Consider the following 20,024-nt stretch of genomic DNA (forward strand, 5'->3'; position numbering starts at 1 on the left):
CTGACCCCAGCCTGTAGCACTGCATGGGGTTGTTGTGGCCAAAGTGCAGCACCCAGCATTTAGACTTGTTGAATGCCATCCTGTTGGACTCTGCCCATCTGTCCAGCCGGTCAAGGTCCCTCTGCAGAGCCCTTCTACCCTCTAACCGATCAACACCTGCTCCCAACTTGGTGTCATCTGCAAATTTACTGATGATGGACTCAATCCCCTCATCCAGATCATCAATAAAGATATTGAACAGGATGGGGCCCAGAACTGATCCCTGGGGGACACCACTAGTGACTGGCCTCCAGTTGGATGTGGCACTATTCACCACCACTCTCTGGGCTCGGCCCTCCAGCCAGTTCCTAACCCAGCGCAGAGTGCTGCTGTCCAAGCCACAGGCTGCCAGCTTGGCCAGGAGTTTGCTGTGGGGGACAGTGTCAAAGGCCTTGCTGAAGTCCAGGTAGACTACATCAACAGCCTTTCCTACGTCCACCAGGCTGGTCACCTGATCATAGAAGGAGATCAGGTTGGTGAGGCAGGATCTGTCCTTCATAAATCCATGTTGGCTGGGCCTGATCCCTTGGCCATCCTTCAAGTGCACAGTGATTGCTCCCAATCTGCTCCATGATTTTCCCTGGCACTGAGGTCAAGCTGACAGGCCTGTAGTTCCCAGGTTCATCCATCTGGCCCTTCTTGTGGATGGGCATCACACTGGCCAGTTTCCAGTCTTCTGGGACCTCTCCAGTGAGCCAGGACTGGTGAAAATGATGGAGAGAGGCTTGGCCAGCTCATCTGCCAGCTCTCTCAGTACCCTAGGATGGATCCCATCTGGTCCCATGGACTTGTGAGTATCCAAGTAGCTCAGTCAATCCCGAACTAATTCCTCAAGGAAGTCAGGAGTACAACACTGCTCCCTGACCCCATCTACCAGTTCAGGAGGCCAATTATCCTGATGTCCTCCTGCCTTACTGTTGATAATTGAAGCAAAGAGGTTATTTAGAACCTCAGCCTTTTCCTCTTCTTTAGTTACAATGTTTCCCTCCAGGGCCAATAAAGAGTGGAGGTTCTTCTTGCCCCTCTTTTTAGCATTAATATAGTTATAAAAATGCTTTTTATTATCTTTCACAGCACTGGCCAATTCAAGTTCTAATTTTGTTACATAACAAAGGGCTCCTGAACGTTTAGCCATCAGTGCCGTGTGTTCTTGAGCTTTGGTGATGTCATCAACATATTAAAGAAAGCTCTATTAATCTTCAAACTGAAATTTGGTAATGAGCTAGTTTTTAAAATTGCTTGAAGAGAGCAGCTGACATCTGCTGAACAGATTTCAAAAGCTGAACTTATCATCCTTGTTACACACAACGTTTTAAAGGCAGCTGTTTTACAGAGCTGTTGTGTTTTATTGCTGGATTTGAGCCTGTGCTCTGCAAGTGCCGCAGGTCATCCATCCATGCGATGAGCTTTCCCGAGGAGCAGTGAGGGCCTGGCAGAAATGCAGCATTAGCGTTCACCTTATGCGTTAGAAGCCAGTTTGAGAGGAGACCCCGAGGCCTCTTCTGCACTATCTTTCACAGCGAGTAGTGCTTCTGTAAAACTCGGGTAAGAACATCACCCGTGTTGTGGCGATGCAGCATCAGGACGGCGCTGAGACAGCCGCCTCTGTCCCTCTCCGCCACGGCTGTCCCGGGCGCTAAGTTCGTACCCGTGACGTGCGTCGCGCCCGCCCCGCGTGACGCAGCCGCTCCTCTGCCAGCGGCCATGGCGCGGGAAGCGGCGGGCAGTGCGGCCGGGCTGCTGGCGGCGGCGCAGGCGCAGTTGGCAGCGCGGCGGCTGTCGGCGGCGGAGGAGCTTTATAGCCGCTTTATTGCCCGGTGCGCGGGGACCGCTTTTGCGGGGTACGTGTCGGGGCGGGGAGAGTAGGACAAGCGCGGGTCCTAACGTAACAGCCGCTCTCCTTCTGTCCTTGAGCAGTGCCAGCCGCGATCTCGCCACCGCCTTCAATGACCGTGGCCAGATCAAGTACTTGCGGGTGGAGTTCGCCGCCGCCATGGAGGACTATACGGCCGCTATCGACTGCCAGCCTGGCTTCGAAGTGCCCTACTACAACCGGGGCCTGGTGCTGTACCGGCTGGGTATGGGCCGCGCCGAGCTTCATCGCGGTCCAGGCCTGCGGGCCGCGCCGGGCTGTCAGTCACGCCAGCTCCGCCTGGGGGACATTGGCCCCGGTGACACGGCGCAGGGCAGGGTGACCTGGGCGTGTGTTCCGCAAGCTGAGCAGTGGTCTTTGACCTGTCCCGGCTGCCCCGGCACGGCCTGCCCACAGCTTACCGACACTTGCCAGGCACCCCGTGCTGGGGCAGGGCACGGCTCTCTCCCAGAGCTGAGTGAAAACCGGGAGTGCTGTTTTATCCCACGATGCGCCGGAAGGGAGAGGGTAATTCTGGTGGAGAGACCTGCCTGGCAGAGGCTGGGGAAAGATGTCCCACCAGAAATAAATTGTGGAGACAGACGTCTTTCTAAAGTAACACAGCACATTTTCAGCTATGGATCTGCTCTCTTCGCAGTTAGATTAACTTATTTGCAGATTGCTGCTGTGTCACTTGTTACTATGCAGGAAAAAAATAGGGAAAAGTGCAGTTTCAGATCTTGAAAAAAATTGCATAGGAGTCAATCTAGCCAGTTCCAAACATTGCCATTATACCTATGATAAAGCATTTCATAGCAGGTGCAGCCATAGTGAGCACAGCCTTTTCAGCTCACAGTGGGCTGTTACCTGTCTCTGGGGAATTTGCTAACAGAGTTTTGAATGTACTGTAAGAAACCAACACCTCTGTTCCTTTTGTTGGAACTTGGCCATTGCAAAGTCAAGACCCAGAAATTGAGGGACTAGAGAGAGCACTGAAAGAATGGAATCTGACCCAGAAGTTCAGCAGGGTGTGCCATTACAGATTTAAGGCAGCCTGGCTGTTGGTGTAGGTTTTTAGGCTTCTTGGAATAAGTTGCTGGACCTGAGCCTTAAGCGTATTACGGGTTCAAAAGTAGGCACTTTGGTTCTTTCTCTGAAGACCCTTGGGCCTTTGAAGAATCCAAATAAGTTGCTAGTTTTTGTTAGTGAGAGGAGTCCTCTTCAGTTCTGTTTTGTAAGTTCAAGCAGTTACAGAGAAATAATTTTTTGTTTCTTTTTTTTTGGGACAGGATGCTTTGATGAGGCCATGAAAGATTTCAGAAAAGTGTTAGAGTTAAATCCCCAATTTGAAGATGCTGCATTGAGTCTAAAACAGGCTATCCTTGATAAAGAAGAAAAACAAAAGCGGGGTTATTGAAAATGCAGCTAGTGGTGTGAAAATGTTTTGCTAATCGTGAGTTTTATTGTTGATGGATGAAAGACAAGATCATTTACATCTATTACAATGAAGAAACTTCATTCTTGGGTAAATAAGTTATAAATGAATTGCAAAATAAACTGAGGAAGAGCACAGTGTTAGACCTCTGGGAGATACTTTACAGATTTTGTACCGAAATACTTCATAAAGATGTTGGAAGCTTGGTAACAGCAAATAAAATCTATTGCTCTTATTAAAACAGTTTCCTCTTTCACAGATTGTTTTAAGCAGGTGTTTGTGGGGAAGAGAAATCAAACTATGTAAAACATTTCAATGCTTGAGATTGGAGTTTATGAGAAGTACAGTGATTAAATAATGATAATGGTTATCCACATTTAAATGTGAAATTATTTAAGCTGTAAGTGCTGTTGTTAGTTGTAAGGTGGTGTCTTTCAAGATGCTGTGGAATCTGTTTTTCATTACAGAGTGTTTTTTTATTAAGAAATGCTTAACAGAAACAATGATACCTAAAGGGAAAGGTGGTGTAAAAATTCATTCCTTTATATGTTTATTCACTCCTAGAGTTAGCTTTACAATGCCTAAGCAGGAACAGAGCATACCTATTTTTTTTGTAATCTTAGTGTACAATAGTAGATTAATTGAGTGAATAACAACATGTACTTTTTTATCTCGTGATTGTCCATGAGCTTAATGGTAGAGAATGTTTGGCCATTCACAGTAGGAATTGCATCTTTCTCCTTTTTACTTGAAAAAAATGTAGTGTGTACTGTATCTGATTGAACTTGCTGTGAATACCCAGGCAGCTTCATTTCTGGTGTGACAGGAAGGACCATTGCTGAAATCTGTAAATGATCAATGGTAAAAGCCCTTGTGTGTTTGTAGCAATACAAGTTCTAATAAAAGAAGTACTGTTTGATTGCTCACATGAGCATTATGGTCAATTCTTTAAGATAAAGCTTCTTAATGGTCAGTTTCTTCATGGATGATCCTGGAGCCTGCACAAGTATGGGGCTCACTGAATATAGTGGAACTGTTTCAGTTAGTCATGAGGACAGACTTCAGCCTCTGAGTGTCTTCCCCAGCAGCCTTCCTGTGATCACTTTCAGCTGTAGGATGAAACTGCAATGGCTGCAGTGAGCAGACTTGGCACATGGGGCTGAGAAAATGCTGCATTTTAGCTCTTGTGGTCCTGACACTTGACAGCAGCAATGCTGAAGTTGCTCCACCACCATGCATCTCACTTATATGTAACCATTTACAGTTTGGAAAGCAGCCTGTGGTGTCATAAAAAATACTTTTTTTCCCCCCCAAAAAGTTTAAGTTTGAACCTTTCTGGGTATGTTAAGCGTGTCCCTAGCTTCCATTTTTCTAAAGTAGTGCTCTGTCTTCACAACAACATTGGTATTTCAAGGACTTGACATGTTCCATGCCATCTCATTCTCAAAAACTGAGAAGTTACACCAACTTCTGGTTGATGATGAAGTGAGATAGACCTAAACCTGTTCCTGACTTAAAATGCCAAGAAAATTAAAAAAAGAGTATGAAGAGTTAAACATGGTCTGTGAAATTTTAGTTTGAGAGATCACAGATGTGGTTCTGCAAAGAGCACTGTTTAAATGACAAGTTACAGATAAAAGACTAAGAGCAAATAAGTTTTAGAAAACAAAGATGATGGTAACATCATCTCTCCTACTGCCCAGATTGTGTTTTTTCAATGTTGCTCAGTTACTTACAATGCATTCTTTGTTGGCACAGGGTTAGGAGCAGTTTTATAGCAGATTCTCAACAGTATTTCCTTGTCTTTCCTGTGAAAGGATGAACTGTCATGGTGCATTTCGGTATAATCTGGAATTCTGTCAACGTAATTTTGGCCAGTAAGGTTCTTGCACACATTTTCCCCTTCCACGTGCATACATGAGTCACTTGGTTCTCTGGCTTTCCATCAAAAGACTAATTGGGAGTTTCAATCTGAAATTATTAAATTATATTGTCTGGTGTTTAACTGAGGACTATTGAGAGGGTATAACCATCATTAACAGTATGAAAAAACAAACTTGAATAAGAGGATGTTTTTAGTGTTCTGCAAATTTTCCTGTTCCTAATACTTTAAGAGTTAAAAGTCTAATGGAGAGTAATAAAAATCATTTTATGTAGCATTTCCACCTGAAGTTCAGACAACCTCTCAGCTTGTAAAAGGAGAAAGGGTTACATGCTTTGGATGCTTTGCAATGTGGAGGAGGTGGTGTGGCTTTACACTTTCACTGGGTTTTTAAGGGTTGCCTCTGCTTGAAAATTGCAAATCTCTGTAGAGTGCCTGGGTCAATGCTGGCTGCCTGCTCCATTGCCCTTGAGAAGTGCTTGCTAGTCAAGTCACGGTACTGTGCCTTTAACTCCAACAGGTGGTTGCTGCTAATGTACATTGACTGTCTCTTTGGCCAGAAATGTTTCAGACATGAATAATTCACAGCAGCTTTCCCAAGGTTTCCTACCTATAAACCTACTCTCAAAAAGCCCTTCGTTCTCCTTCACACAGCCTTCACTGGCACCCCTTCCATTTAGTTTGTTCACTGTAGCTAGGATTAATTTGCAACAAGTAAGAATGCTCTCACCTGGCTAAACTTGAAAAAAAAGAGAAAGTTATTAATAATATATAACAGAAGTTTTTTTCTTTTTTTCAGTGTATGGAACAACAGTCTCTAATATATTACTTGCTCAGGGAACAAGACAGAATAACATTACCCTTACCCTGTGCTTTTCTCTAGTACCCTATTTGTCCTACTGAAACACAGGAAGAGGAGGAGTTGTGACACCACTTGAAATGTTGCAAGGCCTTTCTCTTGCTTTTGCAGAAAGATAGGAAAAGAAAAAAATCCCAAGTTAGCAGCGCATGGATCAGCGTGAGAAGTGTTTCATATATGTTTAGTGTGAGATGTAATGTAGGGAGCAAGGAAAGGCTGTCTGTAGGAAAAACTGCAGCATGTGGAGGGGAAAAGGCTGATTTGTCAGGTTGCCTGAATGTGTTCCTCTTCCATGTGCTTTCTCTCTGGACAACACAGGCGAAGTCAGCATTAAAAACCTGAAAATCTTTACTTACACACGTGAGGACTGCACTAGGCACTGTCCCGTTTAGTAGGTAACTTTGTTAAACAAAAACCTAAATCAGCAATGGATGGTGCACTCCTCACATTCTGTAGGGAAAGAACGCTTCTGTATCTGTCAAGCTCAGCTACACAGTTTGTGTTCTACCCTGACTATCAGACAGGGTAGGATGAAAAAAGAGACAAACCAATGTTCAAAACTGAAGATTGCTAGCAGAAGTATAATATTACATATTATTTTTGTTAGCTGATTATTGCTGAGCTGCTTAATCCTTTTAACAGAGACAGAGTCTGGATCAGGAGAAAAGATTCACCTTCAGCCTGTGGCTTTAATGCATGATGGAATGGCTGGCTGGGTTTTGTAAAATAGTTTGCTGTGGGATCTGATCAAAGTAAAAGCCCACCTAGCAGTGTGTTGTGATCACCTGAGTCTGTTTTTAAACATTCATTTACAAGATTTTTCCTTATGGGATCCTTTTAGTCCAGGAGCAGGGAGGGTTTGGCTGCAGTCCACAGCATTGCCTTCCTACTGCCCATGGCGATCAGTTTTTTTTTTTAATCACTTGTGTCTGTGTTGTGCAATAAAGATGTGAAAAGGACCTGAAGGATATCTTTGTTTCCCATCAAGGAACAGCTGGTCCAACCCTGTCATAGATACCACAACAATAGGTTTCAGCTTAACTCTTGTTAATATGGAAAAGGCTGTTCCAAAGTTCAGTACTTTCCAGGCTTGTACTGGGATTCATGTACCTGTGTCTGTGCATTTAACATATCTCTTGCACCTTCCTAATTCCTTTTCTCTACATCAATTGATTAATGAAGGCTTGTTCAACTACAGTGGCATGACAAGAGTGGTTCCTGAAAACCGAATCCAGTAGAGTTTAAACCCATAGACCTGAAAACTGTGGTTTAGGAAAAGAGTTAGGTGCTGAAGTTACACCTATCGCTTTACCCTAATTCAGTGCAAAAACCATTATCTGCCATGAATAGTAGCCAAGGTAGAAGGAGGAAGCCAAGGATGTGGAATTTCTTTGACTTGTCTATGAGAATGTGGGTACCTGACTAGCTTGTTGAAATGGGAATGCAGGTCTGTCTCACCTCCCTTTTCCTCCCAAGGTGTCAGAAAGAGGATCTTTTCACACTCTGCTGGGTAGTGAGTGAACTCCTTCCTGGCTTTCCAGGGCAAAAGGGAAAAGATCTGGGATATCCCACTTACTGCAGACAAATTTATCTGATTCTGCTCTGCAAGACTGAAGAGTGAACCTTCATGACGCAGCACCAAACCTGATGCTTGTCTATGGGGAACTAGACAGTGTCCTGTAAATGCTGGTAAAAATTAGCCTAGCATTTAGTCACCATTGTTTAACCTTCATCCCAGTTTACAAATTTCAAAAATAGTACTTTTTAGATTAACATAACGTTAACCCAAACTGATGAGGTTTTTTACCATTAATATTAAAAATAGAGAATGTGTGGGAGCAGTAAACTTGCTTGACTGCAGTGTTAGCTCCGGACAGTAGAGTGCACTGCTCATACAGCAGAGAGGAAGACGTCTCCCAGGCTGCTGCTGGGGCAGGTCTTGGCATCCTTGCACCCTCCGATTCCTTTTCTACACACTTGGTCCTTCAGTAGATAACACCTCTAAGACAAAATTTGTTCAGCAATCATCACAGGCATGACTGCAGCTTTTGGGAAGTGTGCCACGTGTATGCATTAACTTGTGTGTCTAACCAGCCAGCCTGTGAAGATGGAAGCTGTAGGAGCTGTGCAAACCCACTGGATAAGCGTACATAGCAGTTTGCAGCAGTGTCAGTGTGATTGCTTTCTTTCCACTGCTGCAGACCACCTCCTTGTGCTGGAGGCACCCCTTCAGTTACAGTGTAGGCGTATCCCCAGAATGGTTACACATGGCCATATGTCTAGTTTGTCCTCGGTTTCTAGAAAATAGGTATTAAAAAAAAGTTTTCTATGGGCACAGAAACTGAAATACCACGTAAGCTGTCCTTTTTACTAATGTTAAAGTAGCTGTCTTCTCCCATTTTGTAGAGTTAACCTTTTCCATACAGGGCAGGTAAGAGGAAAGTGAGGAACTAGTGGGTTTCCAGGGTGTTCAGGTCATTGTAAAGTAGATAAAAGTCTGCATTAATGGGAAAAAAGAAAAAAGTATGCCATTGTGTTGCGTGCAGAGGAGGCTCTAAATAGCAGATTCCTTGGCTCCTTGAAGCCAGTGTTGGTACACCAGATGGTTGCTGTTGCACATTAGCAGGAAGATGTTCTGCACTTACATTACTTTGTATGCATTTTTATTTGACTTTTCAGATTTGCACTTTATATTCACATGGGAGGACTGGCAGTCACTTTATGAAATATTACAAGAAGCAGCTGTAATCAGGGCTGGAATGATTTTAGTGATCTGCAAGGCCATGTTTCAACAGCTGGAAGGAACAAGAAGTGTCATTTTTCAGCCTTGGGTTATCTTCTGGTAGATTTTCTTTTGTAGCCACTTCAGAGAGGTGACAGGTTACAAAATTTACTGATCTTGTTGGCAATCACTAGCGTTTTCCAGTGGTGTGGTACTGTCCTGAGTACCACCATCTGGTCTTCAAGCAAAATACTTCTGGTGGTCACTGCAAGAGGTAGCTCCTGTGTCTAGTTGCACCATTCAGAAAATGACCAGCACTGCAGAACCTTCAGGTGCTGTTGGAGATATACACACAGTGAAGTGAGGAGTGAGGCTGAAGCATACAGCAGACAAAAAAGCCTATAGAATAAACCTTAATCATTTGGAGGATTTGAACCCTTCAGAAGTATTTGGAGTATGTCAGCAATTTGTGTTTTGTGCCTTAGTGTTTGTTTCTAAAATTTTGGATCCATTTCTTCTAGACTGGGGGCAGTCTGGTTGGAAACTTGTTGAAATATATCTGCTCTAAACTGCTTGCTACAGCCCAACTTCAACATGCCCTACCCTACTGCTGGCATCTTGTCCAGAGCTATGCCATCTGTGTTTGGCTTGGCAGGTAGTTCTAATTTCTTATGGGCTCAGGCTTAGACCAGGAGACTGCAAACCCTGCCTGTTCCCTAGTTTTTGACCCAGAACATATAGTTCACTACGGTCTTAAAGGACAAGCTATGCATCGTTTGTGCCACAACATGTGGCTCTAGGTGAGTATGCAGGGCCTGGTGCTCTTACCAAATTCAGTTTACATACGTCATCTTAGATCTGAATCAACAATCCAGACTGGTCCAGCAAGTACATAGCCCTGGAGATGGACTGAACGGTGACCTGGAAAGGCCGAGAATGGTACACAGTCTGCTTGTGTGGTTTTTAAAGAATACTTATATTAAAAAGCAAACTAAAGGTAATGTTACACAGTCCTTGTTAGAGGATGTTCTTAAAGTGTTCTTCAGGGGTGCTTTGTAGTGCCTCGTTTTCTTCTGAACACCTACCCTTCCTCACTCTGCTTGGGTCGCACTGTCCCCTGCAGATGCTGTGAGGTACTATGTTGGCAGGAGAGCACGCTGCCACCGAGCAGTGCACGTACACCTGAGAAGAAAAAAAAAGTATCACTTCGTCCATATCAAATCCCACTTTACAGAGCATTGTTTAGTCTTTTGCCTGCCTTTTACAGAAGTTGCAGCTGATTAGACTTAGGCTTGTCTGAGCACTTGCATGTGACACCTTCTAGCTGAACCTGCTTTGAATTTCAGATTTGGTGTCAAAGAAGCCCTCAGGCAGTTTAGTAACTGAGAGGCTGAGACAGAAGAAGTTAAAACCTCATGTGCTTCAGTGAGGCTATGTATCAAAGCTAGACAGAAACTCAATCTGGTGCTAGGTGCAGCTGCACACTTAGGAAGCAGCACAAGCCAGAATTGCATCATGTTCATTTCTAGCAAGTTCATGAATTGAACTGCTTATGAAAGGCCAAATCAAAAAATTATGTGGTTACTCAAGCTGCCCAGGCAGGGGTACTGCCATGGCTCATATCAATATTTGCGCTATACTCAGCTAGGTGCATTAGAAGTAAAGCAACCTCAGGTGAAATCACCCTCAGGTGACTTTCCTGGGGTTTCATTTACACTTCTTAGACCTGTTTTAGAAGGGCAGAACCTCAAAAGCATAAGACCAAACCTACACGACTTTGCTTCTCTGTGCATTGGGCTGACATCTGAGGAGATGACTGGGACAGATGTGAGACAAGAGAGCTGAACTTCATGTGGGCATTATGGCATATAAACTAACTTTTCTGTCCTAGGCATTTTGAGCCGAAGTGCTATTAATCTGATCCTATAAAAAGTCAGGAACACCATATAAAAATCATATTTACATACCAAACTCTTTTGTTTAGTTCAGCCAGTCCAGTCTCAAGTCACTGAAACTGTGTTGCAGAGCAGATTTGAGAAAAGAACTAAATTAAAGCTGCACACCAGTCAGGCAACTTGGGTTGAATGCTGGCTAGATCTTAAGTCTGCAAGGTATTTAAATCTGCTGTTTTTCAAATGGTCTTAGGAAGTTCAGAGTTCCATTTGTGGGGATGAATCTTTCACTTCATCTTACCTGTTCCAGTTGGTGTGCCAGGGTCCTTACTGCTAGCCTTTTAAAATGGGAAGGGTGTCTCACCCTGGAGCTAACAACTACTGGACAGGACTCTGCAACATACTCACTGCCATTAGTCTCACACCTATTTGAGAGAAGAGATAAAAAGGTCTAGAAGAAATTAGGGCCTTGCTGGTGAGTGTATTGGTTATTCAGTAACTACTTGCCCATTCAGAGTGATGTTCCATCTTTGGGTGCTGCTGAAATCTAGAGACCCAGTTACCCAGCAGTTTTCCAGGTATAACTCAGTGTCAGGGCTCTCATCTTTCAGCTCCATCTCAAGAAACACAGGCTCGGAAGGTCGCTTGAGTATTGCCACATTCGACTCGTAGAATTCCGTGAAAGATTCATCTCCATAAAACACCAGGGGATTTTATTGTTGGTTAATTTTATTTAAATTGAAACATGTTTGGAAATGTTCTCATTTTCTTAGGAGGAGACCTACCTTTGGACACTCTTGAAACTACATTCAGGGCTTGTCTTATCCTTCTGTATACTGCAGAAAAGGAAATGTTAGTGAGGTTTTTTTTAGCAGGAAGCAAGGCATGTCTTAAGAAGGGAACTGAAAATGGGAAGGCTCAGGTAACTTTAAAAATCGATGAGGAGAATTGCCTACCTGCAATGTTGGGTCTTGGTACCATCCTTCCAGAGCCAAAGGGAGATGGTGAGGATGGGTCACTAGCGAAGGCACCTAGCACTAGGGTCTCTTTTGCTCGATAGTAGCACAAGACTGTTAATCTGTCATAGGAGATAGGGCAATTTTGGTGTTTGCTTTTTTTTCTTTCCAGCATCTGTACTAAAGTGAACCATGTCAGTGAGCTGTTGTTGCTCCTACCTGTAGTCTGGATCTCTTGTAATTATTGGTGTGCTCTGTCCTGGAAGAGTCTCTTTCTCATAAGAGATTTCATTTTCATAAATAATGTGATCACCTTCAAACTGTGCACATGGGAATCTCATTAAAATTTAAGTCTTCTCAGGAGCTGGGGCAAGGGAACAAAAGAGAAAATGCAGGAGAGACAGAGACTTCGAGTAGATTTATCTGCTCTGGCCATGGGCTTACCCTTACTGAAGTGCCACAGGTAGTGACATGGAACGTGAAGAAGGCATGTCCTTCGTTATACTCTCTAGGCTTGCAAGAGCTATCCCTTAATTTGGTTTTACTCATATCAATGGCAGGAACTGTCTTCATTTGGGCAGATATCATTATGGTACCATCCGGGTGGCAAACTGAGAAAATCAGAGAGTTGGTTATAAAATCAAGGAAAGAATCACAGATCTTTTAATTGATTGATTGGTTGCATAACTTACTTATAAATGCTGAAGAATTAAAACTGCAGCTAATGGAGAACATCTGTAAGGTCTCCATAGTTCTCACTTTCCTTAAGGCAACATCAAACCTTGCTCTAATTTTCTGAAAGGACACTTCCTGTGAAGGAGGTGATGGAAAAGGTCTGCTGTTAATGCATGTGATCCATATGTACAAAGTCCTGCTCTTTGAATTCTAACAGGTTACAAGAGTTAAGTCAGTGTAAAGATCCAAGCCTGATGAAATGTGGGGGGCAGACTTTTCTTGTATGAATTAATTGGTCACTGTCAGAGAGATAAATCACAGAATCATGGAATGTTAGAGGTTGGAAGGGACCTCCAGAGACCATCGAGTCCAACCCCCCTGCCAAAAGCAGGATCACCTAGAGTAGTCCACACAGGAATGCATGAATTTTGGCTGATTGTTGCAGAATAGTTCAGATGTTTATTGCAGCATCAATTTTCCCCTGCCATGTTTTAACATTTCTACAAAATGCTCCTTTAAAAGAGTTTTTTTTTTGTTTTTTTTCATAAAAGCTATACTGAAATATTGTTTCTGGCTCACTGCAGATGGGACATTTTGCCTCATCTTACTAAAAGTACTGAGGAGTTTGTTTTTGAAGACTTGGTACATATCTTCTAGAGACAACTTAACACTGCAGATTACATAACACATGGCATTACCAGGAGGGTCTGGGTCCGATACCTCTTGTCCTACTTGCTCTGGTTTGGAGTCCTTCCCTCTGGAGGTTTTCCAATATGTGTAAAACTACAGCACTACAAACTGTGACTGCAGGACTGTGGCAGTATAAGCAAACAGTCCTATGTGCTTTAAAGAAGGCATTGCTATACAGTTCATGTACCTCATAGATAACTCCCACAGCAAACAGAGGTACTTGCAAGACCACGTGGGTAGAGTTGGTAGCTGCGAGATACCCATTGGTATGTGCAACATGCCGATTCAGGAGCTTGTTACCAAGATACAGGTTCCAGTACTGGTGCAAGCCAAAGGTTGGGATAGCTAGATATAGGTTTTCTTCATCACAGTAACCAACTGCTTTTGGTAGTTCTGCAGGAAGAAGATGGGACGAAGAGTTAGCAATGAAGGAATGTTTGAGCAATGATGTTTGGCCCAGGCAGGGATTCCCCTCATGGGTAAATTTTGGACTGGCACTGCAGCAGTGCTGTTGTATGCGTGCTGGCTTCATCTGCAGGACTTTCACTGTGTTGCTGTAGCTTAAAATCGTTGGGAATCCTCACGCTTTAGCGCTAGCCTGCCTGCTTGCTTCCAGGACTACTCCCTGTTTCAGTAAGGCAAGCTGAGCTGTGTATGCAAACATATTTTTTCAGAGGTCAGCTTTCTCTGTGTTGAACCCAGAGCTATTTCAAAGATAGGATAGTGTGGAGACTCTGTCACCTTTGTGGCATCCAAAATCTAGGAAGTTTGTGAAAATACCAATTGGATTTTGTGACTGATTCAATTATCTGCTAAGTACAGCTTTTAGTGAATGATTGCCTCCTTACAGAAATGCTGTCGTCGGGTTTCACAAGAATTTTTTTGAGTCAGTTGAGTTCTGCCCTGGACACAGAGGCAGAATTGCATTTGAGGACAAACTGAAACTTGTAGCAATGTCTGAAAGTTTTGCCAGTAGATGTATATTCAAGTTATGAGGCATCTTGTTCTCTGAGTTTGCAAGCCAACTTCTTTTACACACTAGTTTTTATTGCTCTCAGTGTCTCGAGGGCAGACTGTCTTGCCAGTATGCAGAAGAGCTGCCATCAGAAAAGCAGCAAGTTGGCTATATTACTAATAATGAGCTAGTGAAGGGTGGGGTTTTCCCCAAAGCTCTCCTCCTCAGCCTAAAGCTGTTCTCACTGAATTCAATGAAAATCTGATCAATGCTGTTGATGCAAACCAGCTAACATCAGGGGAATGCTTACCAATGTCAGCAATCACACACTCCAGTGCTGCAGAATGATAATAGAGTGTCATCTCTGGACCCACACTTAGAGTGTAGTTAACGAGGAGGGTATATTTTGTTTCATTTCTATTCACATACTGAAAGAGAGAGAAGTGTAAGGCTGCAGTAGCAATGGCTTCCAGCACAGACAAGAATGTATATCCTGAGCAGCACTAAATAATTATTCTGACACCCTCCTCTCCCCTGCAAATAGCTCGGTCTCCAAAAACATTGCTTCAGTTGGCTTAAAAGTGTTGAGAAATCTGGGCTGGATTCAACACTCTTTTGGCCAAACATAAATGTGGGGAATGTAATGCCTGTTCAGAAAATGGAGGCAGAAGTGAACACAATGGTGTTTACACCGATCAAAGATCTCACAGAGGAAGGTCTTGATCCAAATCCTTATTCTTCTTCACTCAGAGTGTGGGCTGAACCCAGGAGAGTGAGTAATCAGTAAGATAAAAGGTGTGAGGAGATGCTATGAGATGGCTCTCTCATTTTTTTCATTAAAAGTGCCCCCTGAAGTAAAACATGCTGTTCAACCTGAAATAAATACTTCTGAAAATTTTTGGCTTGCTTTGATCCTTAATGCAATTTAACTGTGGTTTAACTGCAGCCTGAAAATTATTTGTGCAAGTCCTGATCCTGTGTGCTAACAATGTTGATCCTTGTAACAGAAAATAGCATCACAGCTCTGTGTAATTTGGTTGAAACAGTGGTTGAGGACTTGAAGCTATGCATCTTCCCACTAAAGTGAGAGGTTGAATTCCATCTGTGAGTTTATACTTTCTGCAAATATTTAGATTACAAATGGTTTGAAGCTTAACAAAATTACATTTAGAACACCCTGAATCTGCCTGTACATGCTTGTGTGGTGCACGGCCGGTGTCAGCAGTCAAATGGCTCTGCATAAATGGTTCAGGATTACTGGATGTTGGTAACTGATGTTCACAGGATTGCAATAACTGATTTGTTTTTACAAGACACTCCTGTTTCAAGGCACAGCATTTAACAGAGATTCGACAAACCTCTTCCTGGTGGGCGTGTGCTTGGACATTAGCCGTGCTGACAGATACTAAAGGAAGCCATATTTCATACCATCTAATAACGTTAGGTGCTGCATGTCACCCAGAGACCTAGGGAGAGTAAGGTGGGGATATACAAGCCTCCAATCTTAATTCAGATGAGCTCAGACTCATGGACACCTTTATGATCAATGCACAGTTGTTTGTTAATAAAAGCCAGACTGTGTTCTGAAAAGTGACTGCCCTACCTCCTCTACCCAGTGGCAGAACTGACCTGCTGTTGCTTACCTCCTTTAGAATGTATGGATCATCAAAAGAGATTTCCAGGACAAATCCTTTCATGCTATTAGAAAATGGAGTTTCATAAATCTTAAACCCATGGTGCTGTGCTTCCCTCAGGGTAAATGGCACATTTCCTATTGTAATAGCCACCAGAGAGACATCGGGAAGAAAGTGTCCAAGTGCAACATTAAATAGCCTTTCCTCTGGCAGAGTATCTGTAGGGAGAGAACATCAAATTACTGCTGATGTGGATCAAGTAACAAAGATGGTTGGGGTGGCCTCCCATTCAAGTTCCAGGAAACTTAGCCAATAACCATTTCTTTAATGGCTCTGATTAATGAGTGTTTGTGTTCTAGTCAGATCTGAACTTCTCTGAGCACATGAGAATTGCTTCAAGCTGCAGAAGATTAACAACAAATACATACAACTTTTTAGAAAGTGGGTTCAGTAACTTTCTAGAGGTGTGCTGAGATGTGAAATGACTTTCTTATATAGCAATCTAGAATGTGATTCAGCCACATAAAATATGGAAAAACTATCATAATGTATGCAAAAAGGCTTCTTTTTCTTTCTCTATCAGTTATCCAGACATCTCCAAACATCTTTAGTGTCTTAATACATTGCACAATATCATTAAAAAAAACATCACTGCATCACTGCATGGCACAATGATTTCAGTATGCTACCAAGACAACAAATGCACACAGTTTGGGGGAGAAAATGCCATCAAGAAATACTGTCCTCAGACAGTTCTTCTCCCCAGTGTGATAGTTGCACAATAAAACATCTTCATTCCATGTTCCCAGTGCTCACTGGAAAAATCTGTGTGTTAGTGTGAAAGAAATGTTTACATTCTTATCAGCAACTTACAGTTTTCATTTAATCCCATAATGACAGGTGGTAAATGGTACTTCCATTAAGGCTATAAGTTTAGGGTTTTTTAGAATACCTTGAATCTTGACTTTGGCTAGCAAACTGGGAGTGGTGAATGTAGGTCTGTGGCAGGGGTCACAAGGAACAATGTAGTAACACACCAAAAGCAAGAGATTGGTAAAAGTGAGTGAGAAGAATGACTTACTGTTGATAACACTTGGTATTTGTGGCATGAAAGGTGTGGTGATGGATTTGATGACAGTGTACTTTGTGGTTTGCCAATCTGCATCTGTCCATGTGTGCTCCAAAAACAAGTCAATACTGTAAAGGACTCCATATATGCCACCAGATACGGAGCTCTAGGAGGTAAAATTTGTGATTGAGTCTTAATTGGCAATGGCTCAGTAAAGAAATGACTGACTATGGATAGAATTCGTACACTAGAAAGTGCTATTCTGGTACAGTTTGGGATGGATTTTACTAGGGGAGTTTGTGTGATTGCTTGTCTCGTATTCGGTCCATGTTTGGCTCAGGTACTGCTGGGATTCTCTGTAATAAGCGTGAGGCGTGGGGGGATGTCCTCATTAAGGTCAGGTAACTGAATTTACATTTGATTTTTTACAATCCCTGTCTCTCATTCTGTCCCAGTTCACTTTGAAAGTTTTACAGTGCTTCCAACCTTTCTTCAGCCCAAGCCCACCTGGTGTTGCAGTCTTGTAGATGTCAAAAAGTGAACTTCTGAAGGGGTAACTCAAAATCACACCCATATCACCTTCACAAATGGAACTGGTGAAGACCTTTATGAGAATAGTGCCAGCTCCTTTCTAAGTGTTCCAGGCCAGGGTGGATGGAGTTTTGAACAATTGCTTCTAGTGACAGAGGTTCCTGCCCATGGCAGGGAGATTGGACTAGATGATCTTTAAAGGTGACTCCCAACCCAAACCACTTTATTCTGTTTTACTGAACATTTCTCTCAAAATTGTCTCTGCACTTCTAAATTATTAACTGGTAAGGAATATTTTATGTACAAAGCAGGTGTACTATATGCTGCGAACTATACCAAACTATACGCTGCGACCTTGTCCCATGCTAACTCATGCTGCCTACATGACAGTTGTGTGGGAAATTACTCTTTGACCCAGACTAGAAGTTTACCAGGACTAGATAATTAATTTAACAACATAGACAATTGAACTTCAGTGCCAAGGAATCTCTATTGATTTATTATTATATCTTATAGATTATAAACAAAAGAGAGTCTCTTGCTTCTATCATGTTCTGTAACCATAGAGAAGGAACATATAGATCTTCAAATAATTCTTATATCTAAGAATTTTAAGCAGCAATCAATTGACCACAATTTGGAATGGTCATGACTTAGAAACACCTTCTATGATGCAGGGTCTCAAAAGTGTTGGTTTGTGACATGTTCATACTAACCTTTAGCTTGCCTCCTTCTGCTCCAATAGGGATAGTTATTCTGATATGTGTCTTGTTGTGCTCCAGTACGTAGTTCTTCTCCTCTGGGTTTACTATGACCTGATCATCAACTCCCATTAAAATGTTTTTAGGCAGAAAGGTAGATTCTTGAACCACTAATGTGGGGATAATACTCGGCACAGTCCATGTTAGCGTAGTATCAGTGAAACTGATGCCATCTGTTTGGTTAGACAGACACTCTCTCAAGACAGGGTAATTGGAGTTACCAGTCAGTCTTCACTCTGCAATGACTTTTTTCTCCCAACTCCTTTTGACCATGGTGCCTTTACAGCTTTCACTGATGAAACACCTTGTAGGATATTAGCCAACTGATGGCTATTTTGTCACAGAAACCCTGGTGCTGGAAGTAGACTTGAATCATCAGTTTCAGATTACTAATTAGTTTATTCAGAAGAACCAACAGTCCTGCTCCCAGCTACCTGCACTGCTGTTCTTCTGGTCCTAAGAGTTTTGCCTTACTGGCAAAAGGAATGGAGCTCAGAGCCACCTGCTTGAATCTTCTTGAAATATTTGCTTCAAAATCATGGCAACTTTAACCTTCCAGCTTCCTTATAAATTATTTACATCAGTACTGTTCTCTGAGAGACAGAGGGTGCAGCCACCACTGTTCTGCAATAAGCCAGGCTAATGCTGCTTTAGAGAAAAGGACTAGATGAGTCCCAAAGATGCAGAGCTGCATCTCCTGCATGGACTTATATGACAGGGAAGAGCCAAGGCTGTGTGATTTGTCCAGGGGAGGTTCTTGGGCCCTTCTACAGCAGTTTCACTTGTCTCCAGTTCCCTGCATCTAAAGTGGGGCTTTGAGAAACTAGAGTCAAGGCACCATGCTGCACTAGGAACACGAGTAATGTAGTAACACAACTAATGTAGTAGCAGGGAACATGCTTGTCTGGGATTAAAGCCATGGACTCTTAGCTCACATTGCTCCAGAGGCAGCTTGTAAACCTCTTCTCTTACAGAGTAGGTCCTAGAGAAATGGGGACACTGTTTTCTACTAGCTCCCTAGGCAGTTATTTTTAGTGAGCAAGGAAGAAACCATTACCAACAGGACAGGAGACAGTCGTGTCAATCAGCAAGAGCAGCCATCGCTGCCTGTACATGGAAGTGGAAGTGACCATGTTCATATCTACACCACTGACCTGTTGGGATGCAGACACACACAAAAAAAACCCAAACAAAAAAAAAAAAAAAAAAAAAAAAAAACCAAAAAACAAAAACAAAAACAAAAGAGAGAACTGATGTCCTAGAAAGTGGAAACAGCAGAGTTTTGTGTCCATCTGAGAGCAACAACTCACCGTGGTGGTGTCAGACTCGTTGCTGTGATAGGGTGCACGGAGGTACACTCGGTACAGCGTGTTGTTGAAGCTGTAGCCTAGCTTTGCTGCATCGCTTACCGTTATTCTCTTTCTCCCTGATGGAGAAACAAACATCAGTTGCCATAGCTGGTATGCAACATTTTGAGTCTGCAAGAGAGAGATGAAGTGCATCAGATCTAAGTCTACCAGAATCTCTTAAAAACTATGATATTGTAGCACTTCTTTTCCGCTTAGAAGCTGAAGTAACTGGAGTGACACTGGACACTTACTAGTTCACCCCAGGTAAGAAACACCCCTGATCTATATATAAAGGCAAGGAATTCTACAGCTCTTTAAGGCATCTTTAGAGATAGTCTTATAGCAGTCCTGGAAGAGATTTAGACTGGTGACCTTGAACAAATTCTCTTGGATAAACCAACTGTGCTGTTAATAGAAAGATTGCCTTCATGTCTGTCGGATGCTGGAGCAGTCCAGAGGCCAAATGACAGACTACCTTTATACTGTGTAGCCATACTGCATCAAAGATAAGAAATAAGAATGTTTGTACTGGTCTAGAGCAGAGTTTCCTGAAGTGATAATAGTATCAGAGGACAGTCAAAAGGAAAAATGTGCATAAGGAGCAAGTAAGACATGAAAAAAATAGAACAAGTGTATCTATTTCCTCCTAATACTTTCCAGCCTCAAACAATTTTCAGCTCAGGGAGTCCTGAGCTATCTGTAGCGTCTTTGTATTTTGTATAT

At 42.8% G+C, this 20,024-nt stretch overlaps 1 protein-coding gene across 1 annotated transcript; it reads left to right on the top strand.

Annotated features, from left to right (window-relative positions):
- The first annotated feature begins 1,743 nt into the window (after positions 1–1,743).
- TTC32 (tetratricopeptide repeat domain 32) lies at positions 1,744–3,683 on the top strand. Its single transcript, XM_054383664.1, has 3 exons — positions 1,744–1,880; positions 1,963–2,117; positions 3,181–3,683. The coding sequence occupies exons 1-3, from the start codon at positions 1,744–1,746 to the stop codon at positions 3,306–3,308; spliced, it is 420 nt and encodes a 139-aa protein (XP_054239639.1). The 3' UTR covers positions 3,309–3,683.
- Positions 3,684–20,024: the final 16,341 nt, after the last annotated feature.

This window comes from Indicator indicator, chromosome 9, assembly GCF_027791375.1.
Source record: "Indicator indicator isolate 239-I01 chromosome 9, UM_Iind_1.1, whole genome shotgun sequence".
Classification (NCBI taxonomy): domain Eukaryota; kingdom Metazoa; phylum Chordata; class Aves; order Piciformes; family Indicatoridae; genus Indicator; species Indicator indicator.

Coding starts and splice junctions, on each gene's coding strand:
- TTC32 (XM_054383664.1), top strand. CDS start 1,744: ATGGCGCGGGAAGCGGCGGGCAGTGCGGCCGGGCTGCTGGCGGCGGCG. Junction 1,881..1,962: donor GCGGGGACCGCTTTTGCGGG/GTACGTGTCGGG, acceptor GAGCAGTGCCAG/CCGCGATCTCGCCACCGCCT. Junction 2,118..3,180: donor CCTGGTGCTGTACCGGCTGG/GTATGGGCCGCG, acceptor TTTTTGGGACAG/GATGCTTTGATGAGGCCATG.